Raw genomic sequence first — 23,713 nt, 5'->3', positions numbered from 1 at the left:
TTCCAGATCATAACATTTTGCTGAATGTAAAAAAATCCTCCATCTCCCCACTGGCTTTTTTGCCAATTATTTTAAATCTGTATGCTCTGATTACTGATCCTCCTGCTGGTGGAAATAGTTTCTCTCTATCTGTTCCATCAAAACCCCTTGTAGTTTTGAGCACTTCCATTAAATCTCCTACTAAACCTCTCTGCTTAAACCTCTCTGCTCTAATCAAAACAGTCCCAGTTTCTCTCATCTCCCCAGATAACTGCAACTCCCTCATCCATTCTAATAAGTTACCTCCTCAACCTCACCAAGGCCTCGATGTCCTTTCTAAAGCACAGTGGCCAGAATTGGATATAACGGACGGTATTTTCTGGTCCCACTCGCCAGAGAGATGTTCCAGTCCCGCCGAAGTCAATGGGCTTTTGGCTGGCCTGCTGCATCCACCACAGTGGGACCTGCTGCACCGGGGCCAGAAACTCTTGGCCAACAGATCTAGCCACGGTCCAGTCAGTAATCTTATAAAGGCTCAGTGTTTTCATGAAATGAAAGTACACAGACATCCTCTTGGACAAGTCTCCTCCATAATGAGCCAGCGTGACCACAGCATAGCTGCTACTCTAATTTTACCCATGAATTTCCAGATGACAGTGCTTCGTTGCACAGAACGCTCACATAGTTCTAATGCTTTGAAAGATGAGCTAGCCTCAAGAGCATGTGCCCGTGCTGAGATGAGGTGCTACCTGGAGGAAGGTGTACCTCCATCAGACATCAGAAAGTGCTGCCTCTTCACATGTCCATCCAGCATCCCAGTCACAATAGCACCTACAAGACACATGGGCACTTGCACGATCCAGAGTGGGCTATTGCCTGCATGCCTTCAATCTGGCAAGGCTCCTCATGGAGATCCATGAACACCAACGCAGCCATGCACAAAGTGTTACATCGATGGTGAAACAGAAACATAACACTTGGTACAAAGTAGTCGATGAAATACCACTGCTGTGACTGCATTTAGAGATGACTCAGCCGGAGGTGGTATACTCCTCAAAAGGATTCTGGCATCCAGCGGTTTAAGTTAGGGATTCTGAGCTGTATTTCTCCTAACCCTACAATGGAGGCGGAGCACCTGAGCATGACGAGGTCAGACACTTGACTGTCTGATATTGAAATGCCTCCTCTTAAATACAACCAGGCCCTGACTCTTGCAAAGCCCAAGACTATCAGACAACTTGAAGTCCTCAAGAGCATGTGTCGTTACTAATGAGGAGCACTGTTCTGCTTCATCACATACATACCCCTATCCCATTACTCCCCTCCACAATATATGAAGCAACACTGTGCAATTCCAGAGCATGCTTAAAGGCTGGCCTGGCCTCCAGAAAGCACTACTTGGAAATAGCATCAGTAACCTCTTGGAGCGTCAAGGCGATGGGACGCACAGCACTGTCTACCAACCTTGTGACCAGACCCTTCTCTCTACAATAGTCACAACTACAGGGTGAGAGATGCTTAAGGTTGGACATCTCAGTGCCTGCACACAAGTGTGCCATTGCTTCATCTCATTGAGGTGGCAAGGTGCTCCCACTTATTACAGAGCTCAGCAGATCGACACTGGGAATGTAGAAACCTGTTTGGTTCAGGGCAGCACTCATGAGTTCTGAGTATAGACTCATATCATTATAACCCTGCCGAGAAACAGCGGGCAGTTGGAGTTGGATGGTACGTGAGCCTTCTCCATGCGTGAACAGCTCTCTCCTTAAACAGCACACATTCACCTGTCAAGAATGCAGGTGAGACAGGGGCACACACCTGCTTCAATTGTACAGAGCCAAGAATGCACATGACGAGACCCTACAAAGCATGGAAACGAGGTTCGTTCCACAAGCACTCTTAACATGAAGGTGCAGGCATTACTTATATGGAGCATTATGGTGAAATGGGACACTCACTGTGGTGAGATGGTGGCACACTGCACAGAAGAGAGGCCGAGGTTAGAGAACATTGCCATAAGTAAGCGCAAGGACCAAGGTATCACACATGAGTGACAAGAACACAGCTCATGAGAAGGAGGCAGAGACAAGAGGAGTTATGAAATGATGCCAGTCCATTTACATTTGTGAACATTATGTACTTGTACATGTGGATAATACCCATGCCAATGTTGTGCTACTACATCTTTTTCAGTTTTCTTACCTGCCGCTATGTCTTGGTACTCCCCTGACATCCACAGCGGAGGTAGAGGTAGCCTGCTGACTGCTACCCCCGTTGTCTATGATGACCCTGGTGGATGGTCTTTGGAGGGCCGAGATCTGGAGGACCCCAGCCTGCTTTGGTGTCCTGCTATGGGGCAGGTGCACCCTCCTCAGCTTGTGAAGCTGGAGCTGATGGGGCCACAGGAAAAGGGGATTTGGATTGGCCAGACATTCCCGGAGTCACCTGGGTGGATGGCCCCGGAGTGTCAAGCTGCTGGCCCTCCTCCCATTCGGTGCCCAATGGCCCTTGGCTGATTCCTTGGGGAGAAGGGACAGCTAGAGTGGCATTGAGCTGCCAAGCACCTCTCTCGCTTACACACTGTTGGAGGCCAACTATTGCATCAATGATGGAGTTCAGCCCGCGCAGCAGTGCAGGACCAATGTTCTGGACCAAGGTCTCCATGGTGACCACCATCCTACCAGTGTGGACCTCAGAACATAACATAAGAGCATAAGAACTAGGAGCAGGAGTAGGCAATTCAGCCCCTCGAGCCTGCCCCGCCATTCAATATAATCATGGCTGATCTCACTTCGACCTCAACTCCAATTTCCTGCCCTCTCTCCGTAACCTTTCAACCCATTACTAATTAAAAATCTGTCTACCTCCTCCTTAAATTTATTCAGCGTCCCAGCATCCACTGCATTCTGAGGTAGTGAATTCCACAGATTCACAACCCTTTGAGAAAAGTAATTCCTCCTCATCTCTGATTTAAATCTACCACCCCTTAGCCTAAAACTATGACCTCTCATTCTAGAATGTCCCACAAGGGGAAACATCAGCTTCATGTCTACTTTGTCTATCCCCTTTGGCATCTTATAAACCTCAATTAGATCTCCTCTCATCCTTCTAAACTCTAGCGAGTATAGGCCTAAACTGTTCAATCTCTCCTCATAAGACAAGCCCCACATCTCTGGAATCAATCTAGTGAACTTCCTCTGAACCGCCTCCAATGCAACTACATCCTTCTTCAAGTAAGGGGACTAAAACTCTGCACAGTACTCCAGGTGCGGTCTCACCGATGCCTTGTACAGTTGAAACAATGCTTCCTTATTTTTATACTCTATTCCTTTAACAATAAATGCCAAAATTCCATTTTCCTTCCTTAGTACCTGCTGTACCTGCATACTAGCTTTCAGTGATTCATGCACGAGGACACCCAAATCCCTCTGCACTGAAGCATTCTGAAGTTTCTCTCCATTTAAATAATAAGTCGCCTTTTTATTCTTCCAACCAAAATGAATAATCTCACACTTATCCACGTTAAACTCCACCTGCCAAATTTTGGTCCATTCACCTAACCTGTCCGTGTCCATTTGTAAATTTCTTATTTCTTTATTGCAACTTATTTTCCCACCTATTTTGCATTGTGTATTGGCATTGGCAGGCCGTCGCTATCACCTCAGACTAAAGGTGGATGGACTCTGCATCTTGCAATCTGAGGAATGCAGCTGACATCCCTTCCTGATGCTCCCATGCTTGTCTTAGCAGCTCCAGCAACTGATTTAGGACCGGCTCCAGAGACTCATCACCAGACTCGGACTCAGCAGAATCATAGCCTCCAGCAGTGCTCTGAGTGCCGGTGATCTCTAATGCCCCTGACTCCATCTGCTGTGGGCCAGATGATGTGCTGTGCTCACCAGGTCGTGACCCCCAAGGCCAACCTAGAACTAGTTGCCACCAAGGTGTGCATCTCTGAGTGGGTGGAGGGTGTGGGTGAGTGCTGTGACAGGTCTTCAAAGGTGCTGTCCTCATCCGAGGTGTCTTTGGGGCTGAAGTTGAGGGCCTGGCTCGTGGTTGCCCTCAGCAACTTCCCAGAGGTGCCTAAGAAAGAAAGGAGAGACAATTAGTGCATGGGAGACAAATCTGAAACAGGAGAAATCACTCACAATATGGTTGTCTGGTGGATGTTGCAGTGCGGGATCCTCACTTGGGTGTGCGCTGCCAACCACAACTTCAGAGCAAACATGGTCTACGTACTCTCCGGCCAGCTCTATGGTTCTGTTCTCAAGTCCACGAGAACCTTGATCTCAGGAACTCCACCCGCAGTCTGGGACCTCTCCTTCTTATTGTGAGCCAGCTTGTCCTGCATGAAGACAGTTGGAGAGTCTGTGAGCAAGACGCTGGCAAGGGCAGATGGTAAGGATGCCTGGCATGTGTGGGTGGTGGGTAGAGCCCTGGACAGGATTAGGACACAAACTCTAGAGGAGATGAGGCCAGATGGAGATGTCAGGGTGTGTAAGAGTGAGTTGTGATGTCTCTTGAGCTGGCAGGGGCTGAGATCCTTATGAATGTGTGATGGGCTTGTGAGTGTGTGAATTGAGAGGACAGTTGATGTGCATCAAGGCTGCAGCACGCAGGAGCTCTCGAATACCAATGTTATCCAGGGCAAAAATGGCTGTAGTAAGTGTTTGCGGCTTGAGGAGCTTCGGCTCGGAGTCATTGAACTGGAGGCCGAGTACAGACTCTACAACACATCAGACAGGGGCAAACGATACCTGGATGCTTTATATCAGGAGGCAGTCACAGCACTTAGGATAGGGTCATCGGATTTGGTCGGTGGCCAGGGACAGGAGGGTGTGACTGCAAGTGAGGCAGGTAAAGGGACTCAGAGGGCAGGAGAGCAGAAGTGTCGGCCTCTGCAATTGTCCAACAGATTTGAGGCTCTTTCAGCTTGTTTGGATGAGACTGGGGGCTGTAGGGTGGGTGAGCTGACTGACCATGGTACTGTGGTACAGGAAGCCATTCAAATAGGGAAAGCACAAAGGAATGTATTTGTAGTAGGGGACAGTATAATAAGGGGGATTGACACAGTAGCAAGGAGAAAGAGTCAAGATGGCTATGTTGCCTGCTTGGTGCCAGGGTTCGGGACATTTGCTCAGGGCTGAAGAGGAACTTCCAGAGGGAGAGGGAGGATCCTGTGGTTGTGGTCCACATAGGTACCAACGACAAAGGCAGAATGGGGAAGGATGTCCTGCAAAGTCAGTATGATGACCCAGGTACTAAATTGAGAAGCAGAACCTCGTTAATAATTTCTAGATTATTACCTGAGCCACGTGCAAATTGACATAGGACAAATGAGATTAGAGAAATGAATGAGTGGCTCAAAGACTGGTGTGGGAGAAGTGGGTTCTGGTTCGTGGGGCACTGGCACGAGTATTGGGGAAATTGGGATCTGCAGCGTTTGGATCATGCTGGGGCTGGTGTCCTCACGAGCTGCCTAACTAGGGAAGTAGATAGGGTTTTAAACTGAATAGTGGGGCAAGGGATCAAATTTGAGAAAATGTGATAAACCAAAGAGTAGAGACAAGGCAAGAGAGAAAGGTACTTTTATGGGAAATGATAAACAGACCGTGACAGGAAGGGACAGAGTGTACAAATCTAAGAGTAAATCAGCAGATAATGCTAGACGCTACAAAAACATTAAAAGAGCAAAACTAAAGGCTCTGTATCTAAATGCACATAGCATCCGAAACAAAACAGATGAACTGATAGTGCTAATAGAAATAAATATGTACGATCTGCTAGCCATTGCAGAGATATATCTACAGGATGACATAGATTGGGACTTGAATATTGAAGGGTATGTGACATTTAGGGAGGATAAGAAGTTAAGAAAAGTTGGAGAGGTGGCTCTGTTAATTAATGATGGTATTAGTACGAGAGATGACTTAAGTTCAGGGAGCCAGGATGTAGAAGCGGTTTGGGTTGTGTTGAGAAATGATAAAGGCAATAAGTCACTTGTGGGAGTGGTGTATAGGCCCCCTAATTGTAACTACATGGTAAGACAGAGTTAAAAATAGAGATAACGGAGCTTGTCAGAGCTTGTCAGAAAGGTACGTCAATAATCATGGAGGATTTTAATCTACATATAGACAAGAAAAACCAGGTGGACAACGGTAGCATAGACGAGGGTTCATAGAATGATTTTGGGATAGTTTCTTAGAACAGCACATCCTGGAGCCAACAAGAGAGCCGGCTTTACCGGACCTGGTATTGTGCAACAAGATAGGATGCATTGATGACCTCATAGTCAAGGCACCCCTAGGCAGCGATCATAATATGCTTGAATTTTGCATTCATTTTGAGGGAGAGACAAGTGTGTCCAAGGCTAGTATTTTAAACTTAAATAAGGGCAATTCTGAGGGTATGAAAATGGAACTAACTAAAGTGAACTGGCAAATGAGGTTGAAGGATATGTCAATAGAGGTTCAGCGGCAGATATTTAAAGGGATATTTCAGAATATGCAGAATAGATACATTCCAATGAGAAAGAAAAATTCCAAGGGGAGGACCGACCATTTGTGATTAACTAAAAAAGTTAAAGGCAGTATCAAACTTAAAGAAAAAGCAGATAATTATGCAAAGATGGGTGGAAATTCAGAAGATCGGAAAGAATATAAAGAATAGCAAAGAAAGACAAAATGATTAATATTGAGGGAAAAATTAGAGTATGAGAGAAAGCTAGTGGGTAATATAAAGGTGGATAGTAAGAGTTTCTTTCGATATTTAAATAAGAAAAGAGCTAATGACGTGAGCATTGGTCCTATTGAAAGTGCATCTGGGGGATTGATAATGGAAAGTAGGGAGATGGCAAATGAATTAAGCAGGTATTTTGCATCGGTCTTCACTATAGAGGATAAAAGTAACATCCCAAAATTAGCTGCAAATCAGGAAATGGAAGGGAGGGAGGAAATCAGAAAAATAACAATCACCAGTGAAGTGGTGCTAAGCAAATTGTTGGGGCTGCAGGCTGACAAATCCCCAGGTCCAGATATGGACTTCGCCCTAAGGTCTTGAAAGAGGTGGTTAGTGAGATACTTGATGCATTGGTTTTCATTTTCCAAAATTCCCTAGATTCTGGGAAGATTCAATTAGATTGGAAAATAGCAAATGCAACTCTTTTATTCAAAAACGAAAGGAGAGACAAAGCAGAAAACTATAGGCCAGTTAGCCTAACATCTGTCATAGGGAAAATGTTAGAAGTTATTATTAAAGATGTTATAGCAGGGCACTTTAAAAAAATCAAGGCAATCAGGCAGAGTCAACATGGTTTTGTGAAAGGGAAATCACGTTTAACCAATTTATTGGATTTCTTTGAAGGAGTCACATGTGCTCTAGATGAAGGGGAACCGATCGATGGACTGTATTTGGATTTCCAGAAGGCATTTGATAAGGTGCCATATCAAACGTTACTGCAGAAAATAAAAGCTCATGATGGAGGGGGTAACATATTGGCATGGATAGAAGGTTGGCTGGCTAACTGGAAGCAGATAGTTGGCATAAATGGGTCTTTTTTGGTTGGCAGGATGTGACATGTGGTGTGCCACAAGGGTCAGTGCTGGAGCCTCAACTTTTTACAATTTATATAAATGACTTGCATGAAGGGACCAATGGTATGGTTGCTAAATTTGCCGATGCCACAAAGGTAGGTAGGGAAGTAAATTGTGAAGAGGAGTAAATTGTATAAACTGTAAGGAGGCTACAAAGGGACATAGATAGGTTAAGTAAGTGGGCAAAGATCTGGCAAATGGAGTATAATGTGGCAAATGTGAAGATGTCCACTTTGGCAGGAAGAATAAAAAAGCTTATCTAAATGTTGAGAGATTACAGAGGTCTGAGATTCAGACGGATCTGGGAGTCTTAGTGCATGAATCACAAAAGGCTAGTTTGCAGGTTCACCAAGTAATTAGGAAAGCTAATAGAATGTTGTTGTTTAAAGTGAGAGAAATTGATTACAAAAGTAGTTGCATAGGGCACTGGTGAGACCACAGTGCTGGTCTCCTTATTTAAGGAAAGATGTAAATACATTAGAAAGAGTTCAGAGAACTGTTCAGCGAAAATTTACTAGGCTAATATTAGCAATGGGCAGGTTGTCTTATGAGGAAAGGTTAGGCTTGTATCCACTAGAGTTTAGAAGAGTAAGAGGTGACTTGATTGAAGCCTTTAAGATCCTGAGGGGTCTTGACAGGGTGGATGTGGAGAGGATGTTTCCTCTTGTGGGGGAATTTAGAACTAGGGGCCACTGGTTAAAAATAAGGGGTCGCTCATTTAAGACAGGAGAAATATTTTCTCTGAGGGTTGTGAGTCTTTGGAACTCTTTTCGTCAAAAGGCAGTGGAAACAGAGTCAGAGTAGTTTTAAGGCAGAGCTAAACAGATTATTGGCTAACAAGGGGGTGAAAGGTTATCAGGGATAGGCAGGTTGAGGTTACATTCAGATCAGTCATGATCTTATTGAATGACAGAGTAGACTCCAGGGACCGAGTGCCTACTCCTGCTCCTAATTCGTATGTTTGTATGAGAGCAATGAGATGGTTGACTTACCCAGATGGAACATAGGAGATCATTCGTCATCTTCCTGCACCGGAGGCTGACCTCTTCTGCAGGGCGTTTACACTGACCACTGATGCGACTGCCTCCCAAGCCAGATTGTCCCCTTGGTGGAAGTCCTGCAGCTGGAGCAGGGGTGGGGAAGATCACGGTGGGCCTTGACTGCACTCAACAGGCACACCGGTGAGGCGTCACCGAATTTGAGTGGAGCATGCTTTCTGTCTTTGGAAACCATGGCTGCAGAGTGCAAATGCTGTGCAGGGGCACAGAGTTAGGGAGCACTGTGGTCACGGTGGGGGTGGGGGGGGGCCACCTGCCAGTGAAATGGCATGTTCCCTGTGGATGGATAAATAATGCGCTTTGAAGCGCATGATTCAGTGCGAACACCTGCCATTGCGGCTGGCCGTTGCAATACCTTTTTTTATGCCCACTAACACACTTAGTGCATTTCACGGAAAATCCAGGCCTCGGTTTCAGTTGCTGATCTTGCCAGTACAGAGAAATCTAGCCTCATGAGCCCAACACCCTCTTTCTGTGCTGTACATTACTATGGCTCTCATCCTTCTACACAAATTGCAGAAGTTACAAATAATTAAAAACAAAAAACTGCGGATGCTGGAAATCCAAAACAAAAACAGAATTACCTGGAAAAACTCAGCAGGTCTGGCAGCATCGGCAGAGAAGAAAAGAGTTGACGTTTCGAGTCCTCATGACCCTTCGACAGAACTAAGTAGAAATAGGAAAGGGGTGAAATATAAGCTGGTTTAAGGTGTATGTGTGTGTGTGTGTGTGTGTGTGTGTGTGTGTGGGGGGGGGGGGGGGGGGTGGGGAGGTGGGGGGGGGGAGGAGAGAGAAGTGGAGGGGGGTGTGTGGTTGTAGGGACAAGCAAGCAGTGATAGAAGCAGATCATCAAAAGATGTCACAGACAACAGAATAAAAGAACACATAGGTGTTGAAGTTGGTGATATATATCTAAACGAATGTGCTAATTAAGAATTAAGATTGCGGTCTCCTCTACATTGGAGAGACCAAACATAAACTGGGCGACCGCTTTGCAGAACACCTGCGGTCTGTCCGCAAGAATGACCCAAACCTCCCTGTTGCTTGCCATTTCAACACTCCACCCTGCTCTCTTGCCCACATGTCTGTCCTTGGCTTGCTGCATTGTTCCAGTGAAGCCCAACGCAAACTGGAGGAACAATACTTCATCTTCCGACTAGGCACTTCACAGCCTTCTGAACTGAATATTGAATTCAACAACTTTAGGTCCTGACCTCCCTCCTCCATCCCCACCCCCTTTCTGTTTCTTCCCCCTTTTGTTTTTTTCCAATAAATTATATAGATTTTTCTTTTTCCCACCTATTTCCATTATTTTTAAATATTTTTAAATCTTTTATGCTCCCCCCACCCCCACTAGAGCTATACCTTGAGTGCCCTACCATCCATTCCTAATTAGCACATTCGTTTAGATAATATCACCAACTTCAACACCTATGTGTTCTTTTGTTCTGTTGTCTGTGACATCTTTTGATGATCTGCTTCTATCACTGCTTGCTTGTCCCTACAACCACACCCCCCCTCCACTTCTCTCCCCCCACCCAACCCACCCCCCACCCACCACACATACACACACACACACACCTTAAACCAGCTTATATTTCACCCCTTTCCTATTTCTACTTAGTTTTGTCGAAGGGTCATGATGACTCGAAACGTCAACTCTTTTCTTCTCTGCCGATGCTGCCAGACCTGCTGAGTTTTTCCAGGTAATTCTGTTTTTGTCACAAATAATTAATCTGATCACCCAGAAGGATCTCCATTTTGCTTCATGACTGGAAACAGTTAAGCACTTACATATCAGACACTTTTCTATAGTTTGGTGGACAATCCACGGCTGGGCATCGGAATCCACCTTGGATATTGAAGCAGGTTTCAGTTGATGTGCAGTTGTGTGTTCCTATAGCACATTCATCAATATCTGTGGGAAATTACACGCAACTGTCAGGTTCAATAGTTTACTGCAAAAGTACAATGTGAATACTGAAACCATCATGTGATCATATGTCAAGAATGTGCAAGGAAAGACCATGCTGCTGAACGTACGTAAGAACAGATGGAACAGGAGCTGGAAGTAGGCCATTTGGCCCCTTGACGCAGCTCTGCCATTCAATAAAATCATGGCTGCTCTCCTACCTCAACTCCCCCTTCCTACACTGTCTCTCTCATAAGAACATAAGAAGTAGGAGGAGTGGACCAAAAAGTCTCTTGAGCCTTCTCTGCCATCCACCGGGATCATGGCTAACCTTCAACTTCAACTCCACTTTCCTGCCCACTCCCCATATCTCTTGATTCCCTGAGACACCAAAAATCTGTCTGTCTCAACCTTAACTATATTCACAACTTTCTGGGGTGGAGAATTATAAACATTCACAGTTCTTTGAATTAAGAAATTTCTCCTCATTTCAGTCCGAAGTGATCGGTTCCTTACCCTGAGACTGTGTACCCTTGTTCTAGATTTCTCAGCCAAAGAAACAACCTCTCAGTCTCTACCCTGTCAAGCCTCTTCAGAACTTGCTACTATCCAAGTGAACTGCATTTACACTGGATATCGACGCCAAAATACTAAGAAGGTGTTTAGACTGGTTGATATCTAACAGTCATTAAAATGACTCATCATATTTGGATTGCCAATTTAGCCTTTATTATTATACTTGATATTTATTGTTTTGTAGAATGCTGAGGAACTTCATGTGACCCAGTGGATTAATCTTAACACTGGGTGGCTTTAGGGTGGGCATTGAGGGGAAAGCAAGCATGAAATGTGCTCGCTGCAGAAAATTTCAGGTGCAGATATTCTAACCCTTTGGCCCTAATCAAATCTGACAGGCAGTTTTCTCACCTATTTGTGGCTGAGTGGAAAAACCACTTTTTTAGTGAACTTCTGTTGGGTCCTCCAGAAGCTTCTTTAAACTAGAAATGAACCTCTAAGGGGTGTCTGGTTCTATCTAGAAAGTGAAGGAATGGGAAAAATGAGTCACAGGAAAATAGATAGATTCTCAAAGTCTCCCTGAAGTTGCTGTTGTAAGAGGTGAGGGTGAAGATGGTACTCTATTCCAGAAATTGGAGAGTAGTTCTCAAACATGATATGCACCAAGCATGAAGGGAAGTGGCAGAGGTTGTAAACTTCAGAAGTTTAATCCCCAGCACCTGGATAAACTGCAGAAAGTGCTCCAATGATCTTGAAAGAATAGCTGTCTCTTTGTTTATATCTCTCTTGCTCTCAAGAACACATGCCAATAGATTATTTATTCATTCACAGAATGAGTGGGAGTCATCGGCAATGCCAGTATTATTGCCCATCCTTAGTTGTCTTTGAGAAACTGCTGATGAGGTACCTTTTTGTACTGTTGCAGTCAGTGTGATAATTGTACTCCTATAGTGCTGTTAGGTAAGGGGTTCTATGATTTAAAACTAGTGTGACAATTAAGGAATGACAATATATTTCCAAGTCAAGAAGCTGTGTGACTTGGAGGGGAACTTGCAAACGGTGGTGTTCCCACCAGAAAGAATCAGAGTTCTGGAGACGGCACCACTATCTTCAAAAGGAACATGAGGTGATGTTGCCTCCTCCAGGATTTGGATTCATCTTTCCCCGACATCAGTCTCTCGTTCTCAGCCCAAATGCAGACTCACAGCAGCCAGGTGCAACATTCTCTTCTTGGAAGAAAAATCTTTGCAGAATCAGCATCTTCCCTCATTAGTCCCAGTTAAGACCTCTCTATCCTGCTTTGCAACTTGCTTTCAATCCTACTTAGCCAGTGCAGTGCAAGCAGAAGTCCCACACGCACACACCCTACTTTGTAAAAACCACTTTGGCTCTGATTTTAACTAAGGGGATAGAAGTGAAGAGCAAGCAGGAAGCTCCCATGACTTCGTAAGCATGAGACTGAGGCAATTTTTACACTTGGGTCGTATTTGAATATGGTTGATGGGCTTCCTGCCCAATCATTGGGAAATGGACAGACTGCCCACGTTCATCACAGCGTTTCCACTGGACCTCCAAATGCCTACTGAAAGCGGGAATGTAAATTTGTTAATGAATAAAAGCTATTACAAGCAGTGGTTCAACAACAGGGCACTGTAGATCTCCCATCTTCAGCAGGCCCCATTCGTATAAATAGTCCCATCAAGAACAACACTACAAAATGTCAACCAGTTATCTAGCCAACATAATAACTTTCATTGTGATACTTTATGAATGGCTTTTTGGAAATCAAATTTATAACAGCAACAGAACTGTTCACTGTTCTGGTCATTTCTTGTATGTACTCAATAAGACAGACCAACCTGCCTGCTGCAGATGCATCTGTCCATGACAGTATCAGTAGGAGTGACCACCTCACAAACCTTGTGGAGACCAAGTCCTGCCTTCACATTGAGGATACCCTCCATTATGTTGTGTGGCACTACCACCGTGCTAAATGGGATAGATTTTGAACAGATCAAGCAACTCAAGAATGGGCATTCATGAGGCATTGTGGGCCATCAGCAGCAGCAGAATTGTACTCGAACACAAGCTGTAACCTCATGGCCCAGCATATCCCCCACACTACCTATACCACCAAGTCAAGGGATCAACCCTGGTTCATTGAAGAGTACAGGAGGGCATGACAGGAGCAGCACCAGGCAGACCAAACTATGAGGTGTCAACATGGTGAAGCTATAACACAGGACTACTTGCATGCCAAACATCATAAGCAGCAAGTGGTAGAGCCAAGCGATCCCACAACCAGCAGATCAGTCCTGCCATATGCAGTCGTGAATGGTGGTGGACAATTAAACAACTCACTGGAGGAGGAGGGTCCACAAATATCCTCATCCTCAATGCAAATCAGTGCAAAAGATAAGGTTGAAGCATTTGCTACAATCTTCAGCCAGAGGTGCCAAGTGGATGATCCAACTCAGCCTCCTCTGGAGGTCCCCAGCATCACAGATGCCAGTCTTCAGCCAATTTGATTCATTCCACATATCAAGAAATGGTCGAAGGCACTGAATACTGCAAAATCTATGGGCCCTGACAATATTCTAGCAATAGTACTGAAGACTTGTGCTCCAGAACTTGCTGCACCCCTAACCAAGCTGTTCCATTACAGCTACAACACTGGCATTTACCCAACTATGTGGAAAATTGCCCAGGTACGTCCTGTACACAAAAAGCAGGACAAATCCAACCCAGCCAATTACCGCCCCATCAGTCTGCTCGCAATCACCAGCAAAGTAATGGAAGGGGTCATCAAAAGTGCTATCAAGTGGCACTTGCTTAGCAATAACCTACTCACTGATGCCCAGTTTGGGTTCTGCCAGGGCCAGCTCCTGGCTTCATTACAGCCTTGGTTCAAACATGGGCAAAAGTGTTGAACTCCCGAGGTGAAGTGAGTGTGACTGCCTTTGACATCAAGGCAGCATTTGACCAAGTGTGGCAGCAAGGATGGTGTCAGTGGGAATCTGGGTGAAAACTCTCCACTGGTTGGAGTCATACCTAGCACAAAGGAACTTGGCTGTGGTTGTTGGAGGTCAGTCATCTCAGCTCCAGGACATCGCTGCAGGAATTCCTCAGGGTAATGTCCTAGGCCCAACCATCTTCCGCTGCTTCAGTAATGACCTTCCTTCCATCATAAGGTCAGAAGTGGGGATGTTCGCTGATGATTGCACAATGTTCAGCACCATTCACGAATCATCAGATACTGAAACAGTCCATACCCAAATGCAGCAAGACCTGGACAATATCCAGGCTTGGGCTGACAAGTGGCAAGTAATATTTGCGCCACACAAGTGTCCATCTCCAGCAAGAGATAATCCAACCATCGCCCCTTGATGTTCTATGGCATTACTATCCTGGGGGTTACCATTGACTAGAAACTGAACTGGACTAGCCATATGAATATTGTGGCGATAAGAGCAGGTCAGAAGCTAGGAACCCTGTAATGAGTAACTCACCTCCTGACATCCCAAGGCCTGTCCACCATCTACAAAGTGCAAGTCAGGATTGTGATAGAATATGCCCCACTTGCCTGTATAAGTGCAGTTCCCACAACACTCAAGAAGCTTGACACTGTCCAGGACAAAGCAGCCTGTTTGATTGGCACCACATCCACAAACATTCACTCCCTCAACCACCTACACACAGTAGCAGCAGTGTATACCATCTACGAGATGCACTGCAAGAATTCACTAAGGTACCATCAACAGCACTTTCCAAACCCCATGAACTCTACCATCTAGAAATCCAAGGACAGCAGATAGATGGGAATACCACTAACTGGAAGTTCCCCTGCAAGTCACTCACCATTCTGACTTGGAAATATATCGCCGTTCCTTCACTGTCCCTGGGCCAAAATCCTGGAACTCCCTTCCTAACAGCACTGTGGCTGTACCTACACTACATGGACTGCAGCGGTTCAAGGAGGCAGCTCACCACCACCTTCTCAAGGGCAACTAGGCATGGGCAATAAATGCTGGCCCAGCCAGCAAAGGCCACACCCCGTAAATGAATTTTTAAAAAATAAGGTTAATAAAGCAGAATCCATGCTTCTGCAAGTCATATTGGGGATCCTTAATAAGAGTCAAATGCTCTTAAGTGATCATAAATTGCATTTTTTATAATGCTTTTAACAGCTTTCCCACAAGCAAAGTCAAATACTGATTATTTTTCCCTTTTTGATTGATGGGACCTCATAAGCATCTTTCTAACAATAGAAATCAGCCTAAATCTCATGAGTTGTTGAATATATGGGCCAGAGGCTCACAAACACCAATCCCCATTTCACTTACATTCTGAAATCCCCATTTCATTTACATTCTGAAATCCCTATTTCATTTACATTCTAAAATCCCCATTTCATTTACATTCTGAAATCCCTATTTCATTTACATTCTAAAATCCCTATTTCATTTACATTCTAAAATCCCCATTTCATTCACATTCTGAAATCCCTATTTCATTTACATTCTAAAAGGAATCAGCTTTCAATACCTTAATATTAACTATATAGATTTATGCAATTACAGCTATTAAAGCAATTCTAGTTACACATCTGTCCTGTACTATCAGGAATGAATCATCACCTTCCAAAGTGAAAAGCAATGCAAAGTATCTTTTAGCTCATTACTTATATCTTTATCTCCTTGCCTAATCTGTCTTGATAAATTCTCTCAAATGACCATTGAGCCTAACTGTCTTTTCGCTTCTAGCAAATGAAGAAAGGCTCTGTATTGCTGCTGCAATGGGACACTGTGCCATTTTTAATTAGCATTCTTAATTCTGAATCTAGTTGACCTCAGCTTTTTTTAAAATACTTGTTACTAATCCTGTGACAATTAAACCTCTCTATTTAGTAATTTAAGCATCATTTTACTACGGACCCTCCTTTTTAAGCTTGGGGATATACAAGATTTCCTTGGTCCCTGAGCATTGATTTGAATACATTCTACTTATCTTCCAAAATCTAGTTCTTTCCAAACAGCATATTCACAATGTAATTTCCCCAAATTCTTCCCCCATATGTAGTTGCCAACTACTCATGTTTTGAATAAACACCTCACTTTTCCTACCACCTCCCACCCCACCACCTCTGCTTCATTCACTATAATAGCTCATCAACTAGTGTCTCTTGCTGTCTCCTGCCACACAACCAATCCACAAAAGCTACACATTATGAGTGTTGTGAAGGAGATGTCAGTCAAGAGCTCAAGACACTAGTTACTACACACAAGGAATAAGTATGGTGAAACAGCAACAGTAGCTCCTGTACAAAACCTGTCCTACATGTTGCATTTAAAACAATTGTTTTGCTAAAACTAATTTGCTTGCAAACAAAAGGGTGCAGGATTCAATTCATTGTAAATTATCCCAAAACAAATAGAAGGGGAGTCTCAAAACACATACAATTCAGTCATCATGGCAGCCAATATTTTGACTCTAGTGGAAAGTATACCTGTATACATTACATGTATAGGCTTAGAGTGACTTTATCACCTGGACGTAGTTTAACAGAAGTCATAATCTTATAGAAAGTTTCACTTATGCCCTTCCTCACAAAGGTGCACATCTACTCAGTGCAACATCCCCACTCCAACCCAAACACTGCATTTATAAAGTCAAGGGTGAAAATTATCTTGTCTCTCACACAAAGTGTTATCTCACTGATTGTGCCAGAATATTTTTAAAAGTATGAAGCACAAATTATGCATTAATTAATTATTTGTATGTGATAGGACAATCTGGCTGAAGAATATAACAGTGAGAGGAACTGCATAGATGGAGGAGAGACTCCTGTTATTTTAGCAGATTGAAGATGACTCAATTCTACCCATTTGGAGTCACCATAGCTTGCCTTTTGATCAACCTGTCTGTCCATATTATAAGGAACTTGAATTGTAATATTTTCTTTTTAGTTTTTATATGAAGGAGGCAGGAAGTGAAGAATCACTATCAACATCCTGGGGGTTACCATTGACCAGAAACTGAACTGGACTAGCCATATAAATACTGTGGCTACAAGAGCAGCACAGAGGCTAGGAATCATGCGGCAAGTAACTCAACTCCTGACTCCCTAAAGCCTGTCCACCATCTACAAGACACAAGTCAAAAGTGTGATGGAATACTCCACACATGCCTGGATGAGTGCAGCTCCCACAACACTCAAGAAGCTTGACACTGTCCAGGACAAAGCAACCTGCTTGACCACATCCACAAGCATTCACTATCTCTACCACTGACACACAGTAGCAACAGTGTGTACCATCTACAAGATGCACTGCAGGAATTCACCAAGGCTTCTTCAACATCACCTTCCAAACCCATGACCCTCCAAACCTACCATCTAGAAGGACAAGGGCAGCAGATAGATGGGAACACCACCACCTGGAAGTTTCCCTCCAAGTCATTCACCATCGTGACTTGGAAATATATCGCCGTTCCTTCACTGTCGCTAGGTCAAATCCCTGGAACTCCCTTCCTAACAGCTCAATGGGTATACCTACACCACATGGACTGCAGCGGTTCAAGAAGGCAGCTCATCACCACCTTCTCAAGGGAAACTAGGGGTGGGCAATAAATGCTGGCCCAGCCAGCGAAGCCCAAATCCCGTGAATGAACTAAATAAAAAACACAAGGCAGGTTATAAAGAAGGGAAGAGCAACAACGGTTCTAATGAAAATGTAACAGGCATCAGCCAGTCTATCGTGTTTCCCTGTGCTATTTTGATGATCAATCATGTTATTGGACTGAACTATATGAGATGCCATGGTCCCTGGCCACCCCCCATCCACACCCCCAGCTAAAAAGTTGGGGGGGAAGCAGGGAGCCTGCTCAGGGAAAGAATGACTGCCCCACGGCCATTTAATGGTCAACTGGCCATTAATGGGCTGGAGGTGGAATTTCTGCCCCTCTGGAACAGGCGGCCTCCCCCTGCAACCCCAGCTCAAGACTGAGATGAGAATTTCCTCACTTAAAGGATTGTGAATCTTTGGAATTCTCTACCCCAGAGGGTTATGGATGCTCCATTTGTGAATACATATAAGCTCGGGTAGACAGATTTTTAGGATTTCCCAGGGAAGTAAGAGATATGGGGACCCGAACGTGAAGGTGGAGTTGAAGCACAAAATCAACCATGATCATATTGAATGGCAGAGCAGGCTCGATAGGCCCTGTGGCCTACTCCTGCTCCTGTTTCTTATCTTCTTACGTTCATGGGCAGAATTAAAACCACCCCGGTCATTTTTCGTAAGAAAAAAACATGGAAAACGGATATTTCACTGCAGCACCGGAAACTCCATTTATAAAAATAATATGTTTATCGTTATATAAATTGTACAATGTAAATAATGCTCCAAAATGGAGAGCACCCCGTGGTATGTATGTCCGAGGAATTAGAAACGAATGAGGAAGAATCCTACCTCTACATGTTCTTCCATTTGGTGACATTGTATAACCAACCTCAGGACAGGCACAGTTATAACTGCCAGGGACATTCACACAGCGGAATGTACAAAGTGTGCCTCCACTTTGTGCACATTCATCGATATCTGAAATGAAAATTCCCTTTAGCAAATACAACAAAGGATTCAGAGACACTCTACCACTCGGTGGCAGCAGTATCTAAAAGCTTGATTACATCGGCAAATCAAATAGTTCCACAGCATTATTGCACAATTGAATTATTAACACTGGTTATATTTATTAAATCAATTTATCTTGATCTTGATACGCCAAAAGAAAGTGGCCTTAGTTTATTTTGTACTATTTTTCTTTAATGAAAATAGAAATGCAGCATTGGAAATATTGGGCGGAATCTTGCGCCCTTGGCAGGGAAGGGGGCATTTAATCAGGTGAGAGGGTAGGGACCCTGCCTCCACCTCGATCAAGTTCATGGCAGGAAGGCTCATGGATGGCCTGCCTGCCCCACTGCCAACTGAGGCCCTTAAGTGGGCAATTATCACCATTTAAGGGCCTGATCCTACTGCCATTGGTATTAACCCAGCGGTGGGCTCACCATGTAGGGAGCACAAAAAGCCAAACTTTGGCATGTTTGCTTGCTGACTCACAGGGAGATCCCTCATTCAAAAGCACTCAGTGTCTGATCGAGGGACCCAGCGTGGAAGGCGCAGGGGGGAGGCCTCTGAAAGTCACCCCCTGCCCTTGCTGCCATCCCCTCCCCCACGACTCTCTTGCTGTGACCCATTTCCCATCATCACTTGCCTGTGCTTGGATCCCTCTTCAATACAAGACCTTGAGCGTGTGTTGTACCGGAAGCAGCCCCCACCTCCCTGGTCATGCTACTGAGTACAGGAGAGCTGCCGGTCTCTGATTGGCTGGCAGCTCGTAGCGGACGGGGCTACTGCCCCCAAATTCCTTGATCCCAAGGGATGGCCAGCCCCTGGCCTTCAAATGGCTGAGTGGCACAAGATGCGGTGGGCCCTCCCGAAAAGAGGCAACAAGGGGATCTTGGCAGCTCTCCAGTCAGCAGCTGAGACCCACATTGCCTCCATTAGATTCCACCCATTATCTTTCATTAAAATGGTTAGTTGAGCATTTAAAGGTAATTTTCTCCTGCCTGAGACACCAATCCCACAGTTAATCAGAAACTCCAGCTTATTTGGTTTGCATTCTAAACCAGTTTCTATCTCTTGTCTACCTAATATATTAGAATAGAAATGCATTCAGTGTTTGTTCAATAAATGGAATAATATTAGTCATCTTCAGTGGAATAGATCCAAAAGAATCAGATCAAAACCATCAACTTTAATGTATTGTCAATATCTACTGTAAAACAGAAAATCAATAGTTACTGATTTAATTTTCGGTTGGCTTATGACTTCCATTTAATGAAAATACACATTGCAGATAATGATTAAAAAATCTTGCATCTATTTTATATCATTGAAAATCAGATAAGTACTTCAATATTGCGTTGCATTGTAAAAGGAGTCCATTTATATACCAGCATTAATATTAGAAAACTAATTTATCAAGAGCGTTAGGCAACTACAGCAGCATATTGTCAATGGTTAACGATAGACCTGAAATCACTGTCATAGAAAAGCTAGCTTGTCTCTGCCATGAATTAAGTTTGTGACAGAATCCCGGTCTAGGGCCAGTTGCGTTCATTTCTCCAAGAAGGGCAGGAGCCAGATGCTATAATGCAATTTTTTTTTAAATAAAGGAAAAAGAAGACAAACCTATGTTTCTTTTTGAAAGGGAGAATGCTCAATTTTGTACTCCACAAGGTAATGGATGCGAGACTGGTGGGAGGGAATACCATCCCACTTGTTATAATAAATGGCAGCATCAAAAGTTCCAGATCAAGTACTCTGAAGATTGGAAGCAAAGCCAAGCAAACTCTACCCTATCCAAACAATATTTCTCCTGCTAAAAAGAGAATCTTGTACAATGGCAGCATTTTGATTTGCTTGGCCATTTATGCGGTGTTTAGGTTGAACCCAGAAAGCCACTATGGAAAAGGATGCCACCTAGTTGAAGAGGTACATGTTTTTGCCAAGAAGGTAATACTTATGTTTCTACAGCAAATGGAAAGGGGATGGAGTCAAAAAACATTTAGCCGTACAATCAATCTGAACATTAGAATGAATGCCATTACCTAGAGTAGCTCCCTATGAAAGGGAAATGGTATGTTCTGGGCCAATTGGTTTTGAGAGAAGATTGAATTGTCACCCAAAGAGATTTGAGGGAGCAAATTTTGATGTTGGTGCATGCAGCCACCAAAAGATGGTTGAAAATGAAGAATCAACTGAGGCTTAACAAGTGGGAAAAGCATCACCATGGTTACCAAATAGTAAGATAGCTTTCTGAACATGAACCTAACATGGTAACAGGGATCAGAGCAAGGCATAGAAGCAGACCTTATGGAACATTTATTGAGTGACAAATATTTGCTGCGGACAGTCACGGACTATTAAAGTCGGCTTTTCAAGTCAAACTTTTGAAAAGTATTACAATTGCAAATATTTTGAAGGCAGTGAAGGGGATCTTTGCAAAGCACAGAGCACACTCCACTGCAAACCAACATATTGTGGCTAAAGAGGTTAAACAATTTTCAATAGAAAATTATGTGGGACCTTGAACTACAAGTCTATACTAGCCACAGACCGATGATGAAGTGAAAATGCTAAACAGGACAGAATGGAAGGTGTTACAAGTGGCAGAAACAGATGACTGGAAGCAGGAAATGGAGCAGGAAATAGCTCAGTTCATGGTTGGATATAAGTTGTGTGTTGCGTGTGAAGTTGCCAGATCTATGATGCAACGCAACCTCTCTAAGCCATCATATAACCCTGAGCGAGGTTAAGGTTAGCATTCAAATGAAAGTGAAGGTGCTGAAAACAGACAGTGAATTTTGAACCCAAACCCTACACTGTGATGATGAGGGATGGAGGACAGCTCATCATACAGTCACCAACCAGGATGGAGTTTACTTGTGAAGTAGCTGGTTGGAAAGGCAGATAATCGGGTAGGGATCCAAGCAGGAAAAAGAAATGTGCTGAATGGAGGAAGAAGAATGTGGCCAAATGAAAATCACATGGGGAGACCACAGGCCAGGAAGGTTCTTATGTGGAGGGAAAACCATCACAGTTCTGTAAGTTCCTTTGTTGCTTCATGATGGAGTGAAGAAAAAGGGGAGACGTATTGAATATTAAACATTTGGGAAATTCTCTGAAAGGAAGTGAAGGCAAATTGATCAAAGGGACATTTTTGCTTTTTGTTTGCATCATGTGCCTGCTGTCTGCATGTTGAAGCTGCAAAATAATTGTTTAATATGAAGTGTCCAAACACTCTGACAATATGAATACTCCATGTTGATGTATCAACCTGTCAATTTAACCTAGATTGGCACCTATAAAGAGAGATGAAAGGACTGTATTCTAACAGCTTATGTCAAACAACATGTTTTCCCTTCCCACCTTTCAAATTAATTCAATGCCTTCACACTGCTCCCATGAGCAATGCAGGAAAGAACTCTCTCTCAGGCAATAACCTCTTTCACATATTAATTGAGATAAACCAATACTCATATAATACTCTAGAGGAGAAGCTCAAATGTCAATTAACATTGTCATCCAACTGTTTCCCTTGTTCAAAAATAAATGCAGCTACACTTTAAGACACCTTGTTTTGAACATTAGGGTGAAAATTTTGTAGTCGATTTATAGCCTTAATTAGCCACAGAGCAACAGTACAGAAAAAGATTATTGACTAATGATTTATTTTTGCTCTGGTTCTCCTTACCCTCACAGGAATGTCCATCTAGTTCGGTGAGTTGGTAGCCTTGTCTGCAATAACACTGGTAGGAGCCATAGATATTGGCACATTCCTGCCCACATAGATTGTTCTCACATTCATTTATATCTACAAAGAAATATGCAGTGAGATAAAATGGCTCAATACGTTCATTGTTTTGTTACTGTTTAAATACCATTCCGTATTGGGATCAACGTGATATCATCTTTTACAAAGACAAGCCAGCTCAGCAATAACCTATGAATGTTTTGGCATCAAATTTGTCTTGAATAAAAATCACCTTGTGACCTCTTGGTAATAGATTACTATTAAGAATTTTATACGTGTAACTTTAGCATCAGGCTGCTGAAATAAACTCAGACATTCTAATTTTGTTGTCACAAACAAATATGCCATGGTGGCAGCATGGGCACAATAATTGGTATCAATGTCCCTAGGTTAAGAAGAAGAAAACTTTTTAGTGTCTCTGCTCTTGACCACTATCTTGGGACTCTTGCTGAAAAAGCACATACATGAACTTCAGCTGAGAACAGCATCTGGTTCAGCTGTGTTCATCGCCTTACGGTCAACTAGCCCACTGTCAATAATTGCCAAGGCTCACAAATGAACAATGACCATGTAACCAGAGTATCTGCCTCATGTGGAACTCTTCCCCAGCTAACAGCTTCATGAGCTTTAGTGACTTCATACAAGGAAGGAAGGGCAGAATTTTAGAAAATAACAAGGAAACAAATTCTTCACTTTTGAGATGAACAAGCTGTCATGATATCCAACACCAACAACAATATGCATTTATGTAGATCTCCTGAGACAAAGGAAGCTTTCACATATACAGTTTCTTACTTAAAAGCTCTTTGTGATCCTTTAGGCCACACAATGATACTTTAGCCTCCCTGCTCACCTGATCATGGTCTTGCCAACCCGCCTCCCCAAAATCCATACATATCTTGCCATGGACCATCTGTGAGTTCCCACTGCTGGTCTGACCCACCCTGTCCCATCAATTTTAACTCCCACCACTAGAGGTGGTGCCATTTTCATTGGCTTCAGGTGAAAGTCAATGCTGAGGCATGTAAACAAGGCCCAGAGTTAAAAATCTCCAGAGACTTGTACTTGGGGGGAGTGCAGACAGATCACTACCTGCATCAGACCCTGCACCTGCACCTTATTCTCATTCCAATTTCAAATCAACCCTAAGATGGCACTTGAAGAATGCAGAGGGTTGGGGTGGGTTTCCTGAGGAGTGGAGTCCGATGGTCATTTTGAATGAGGCGTGGACCGTGTCACATAAGAGGGAAAGTTTGGTGTTACCTGGCAGTGTGGTGGAA

At 43.8% G+C, this 23,713-nt stretch overlaps 1 protein-coding gene across 2 annotated transcripts in view; it reads right to left on the bottom strand.

The window, feature by feature from the left end:
- The window catches only part of fbln2 (fibulin 2), a 201,235-nt gene that overhangs the window by 2,262 nt on the left and 175,260 nt on the right, over positions 1 to 23,713 (bottom strand). For both annotated transcript variants that reach the window (XM_041191987.1, XM_041191986.1), the window contains 3 exons: positions 22,374 to 22,493; positions 18,527 to 18,655; positions 10,424 to 10,547 (listed from right to left, as the gene is read on the bottom strand). In XM_041191987.1, coding sequence (XP_041047921.1) covers positions 10,424 to 10,547; positions 18,527 to 18,655; positions 22,374 to 22,493 — 373 coding nt within the window. The remainder of the gene's footprint in view (positions 1 to 10,423; positions 10,548 to 18,526; positions 18,656 to 22,373; positions 22,494 to 23,713) is intronic.

Source organism: Carcharodon carcharias, chromosome 7, assembly GCF_017639515.1.
Source record: "Carcharodon carcharias isolate sCarCar2 chromosome 7, sCarCar2.pri, whole genome shotgun sequence".
Classification (NCBI taxonomy): Eukaryota; Metazoa; Chordata; class Chondrichthyes; order Lamniformes; family Lamnidae; genus Carcharodon; species Carcharodon carcharias.
The sequence above is the reverse complement of the archived record's forward strand: the minus strand, read 5'-3'. Positions and strand labels throughout refer to the sequence as shown.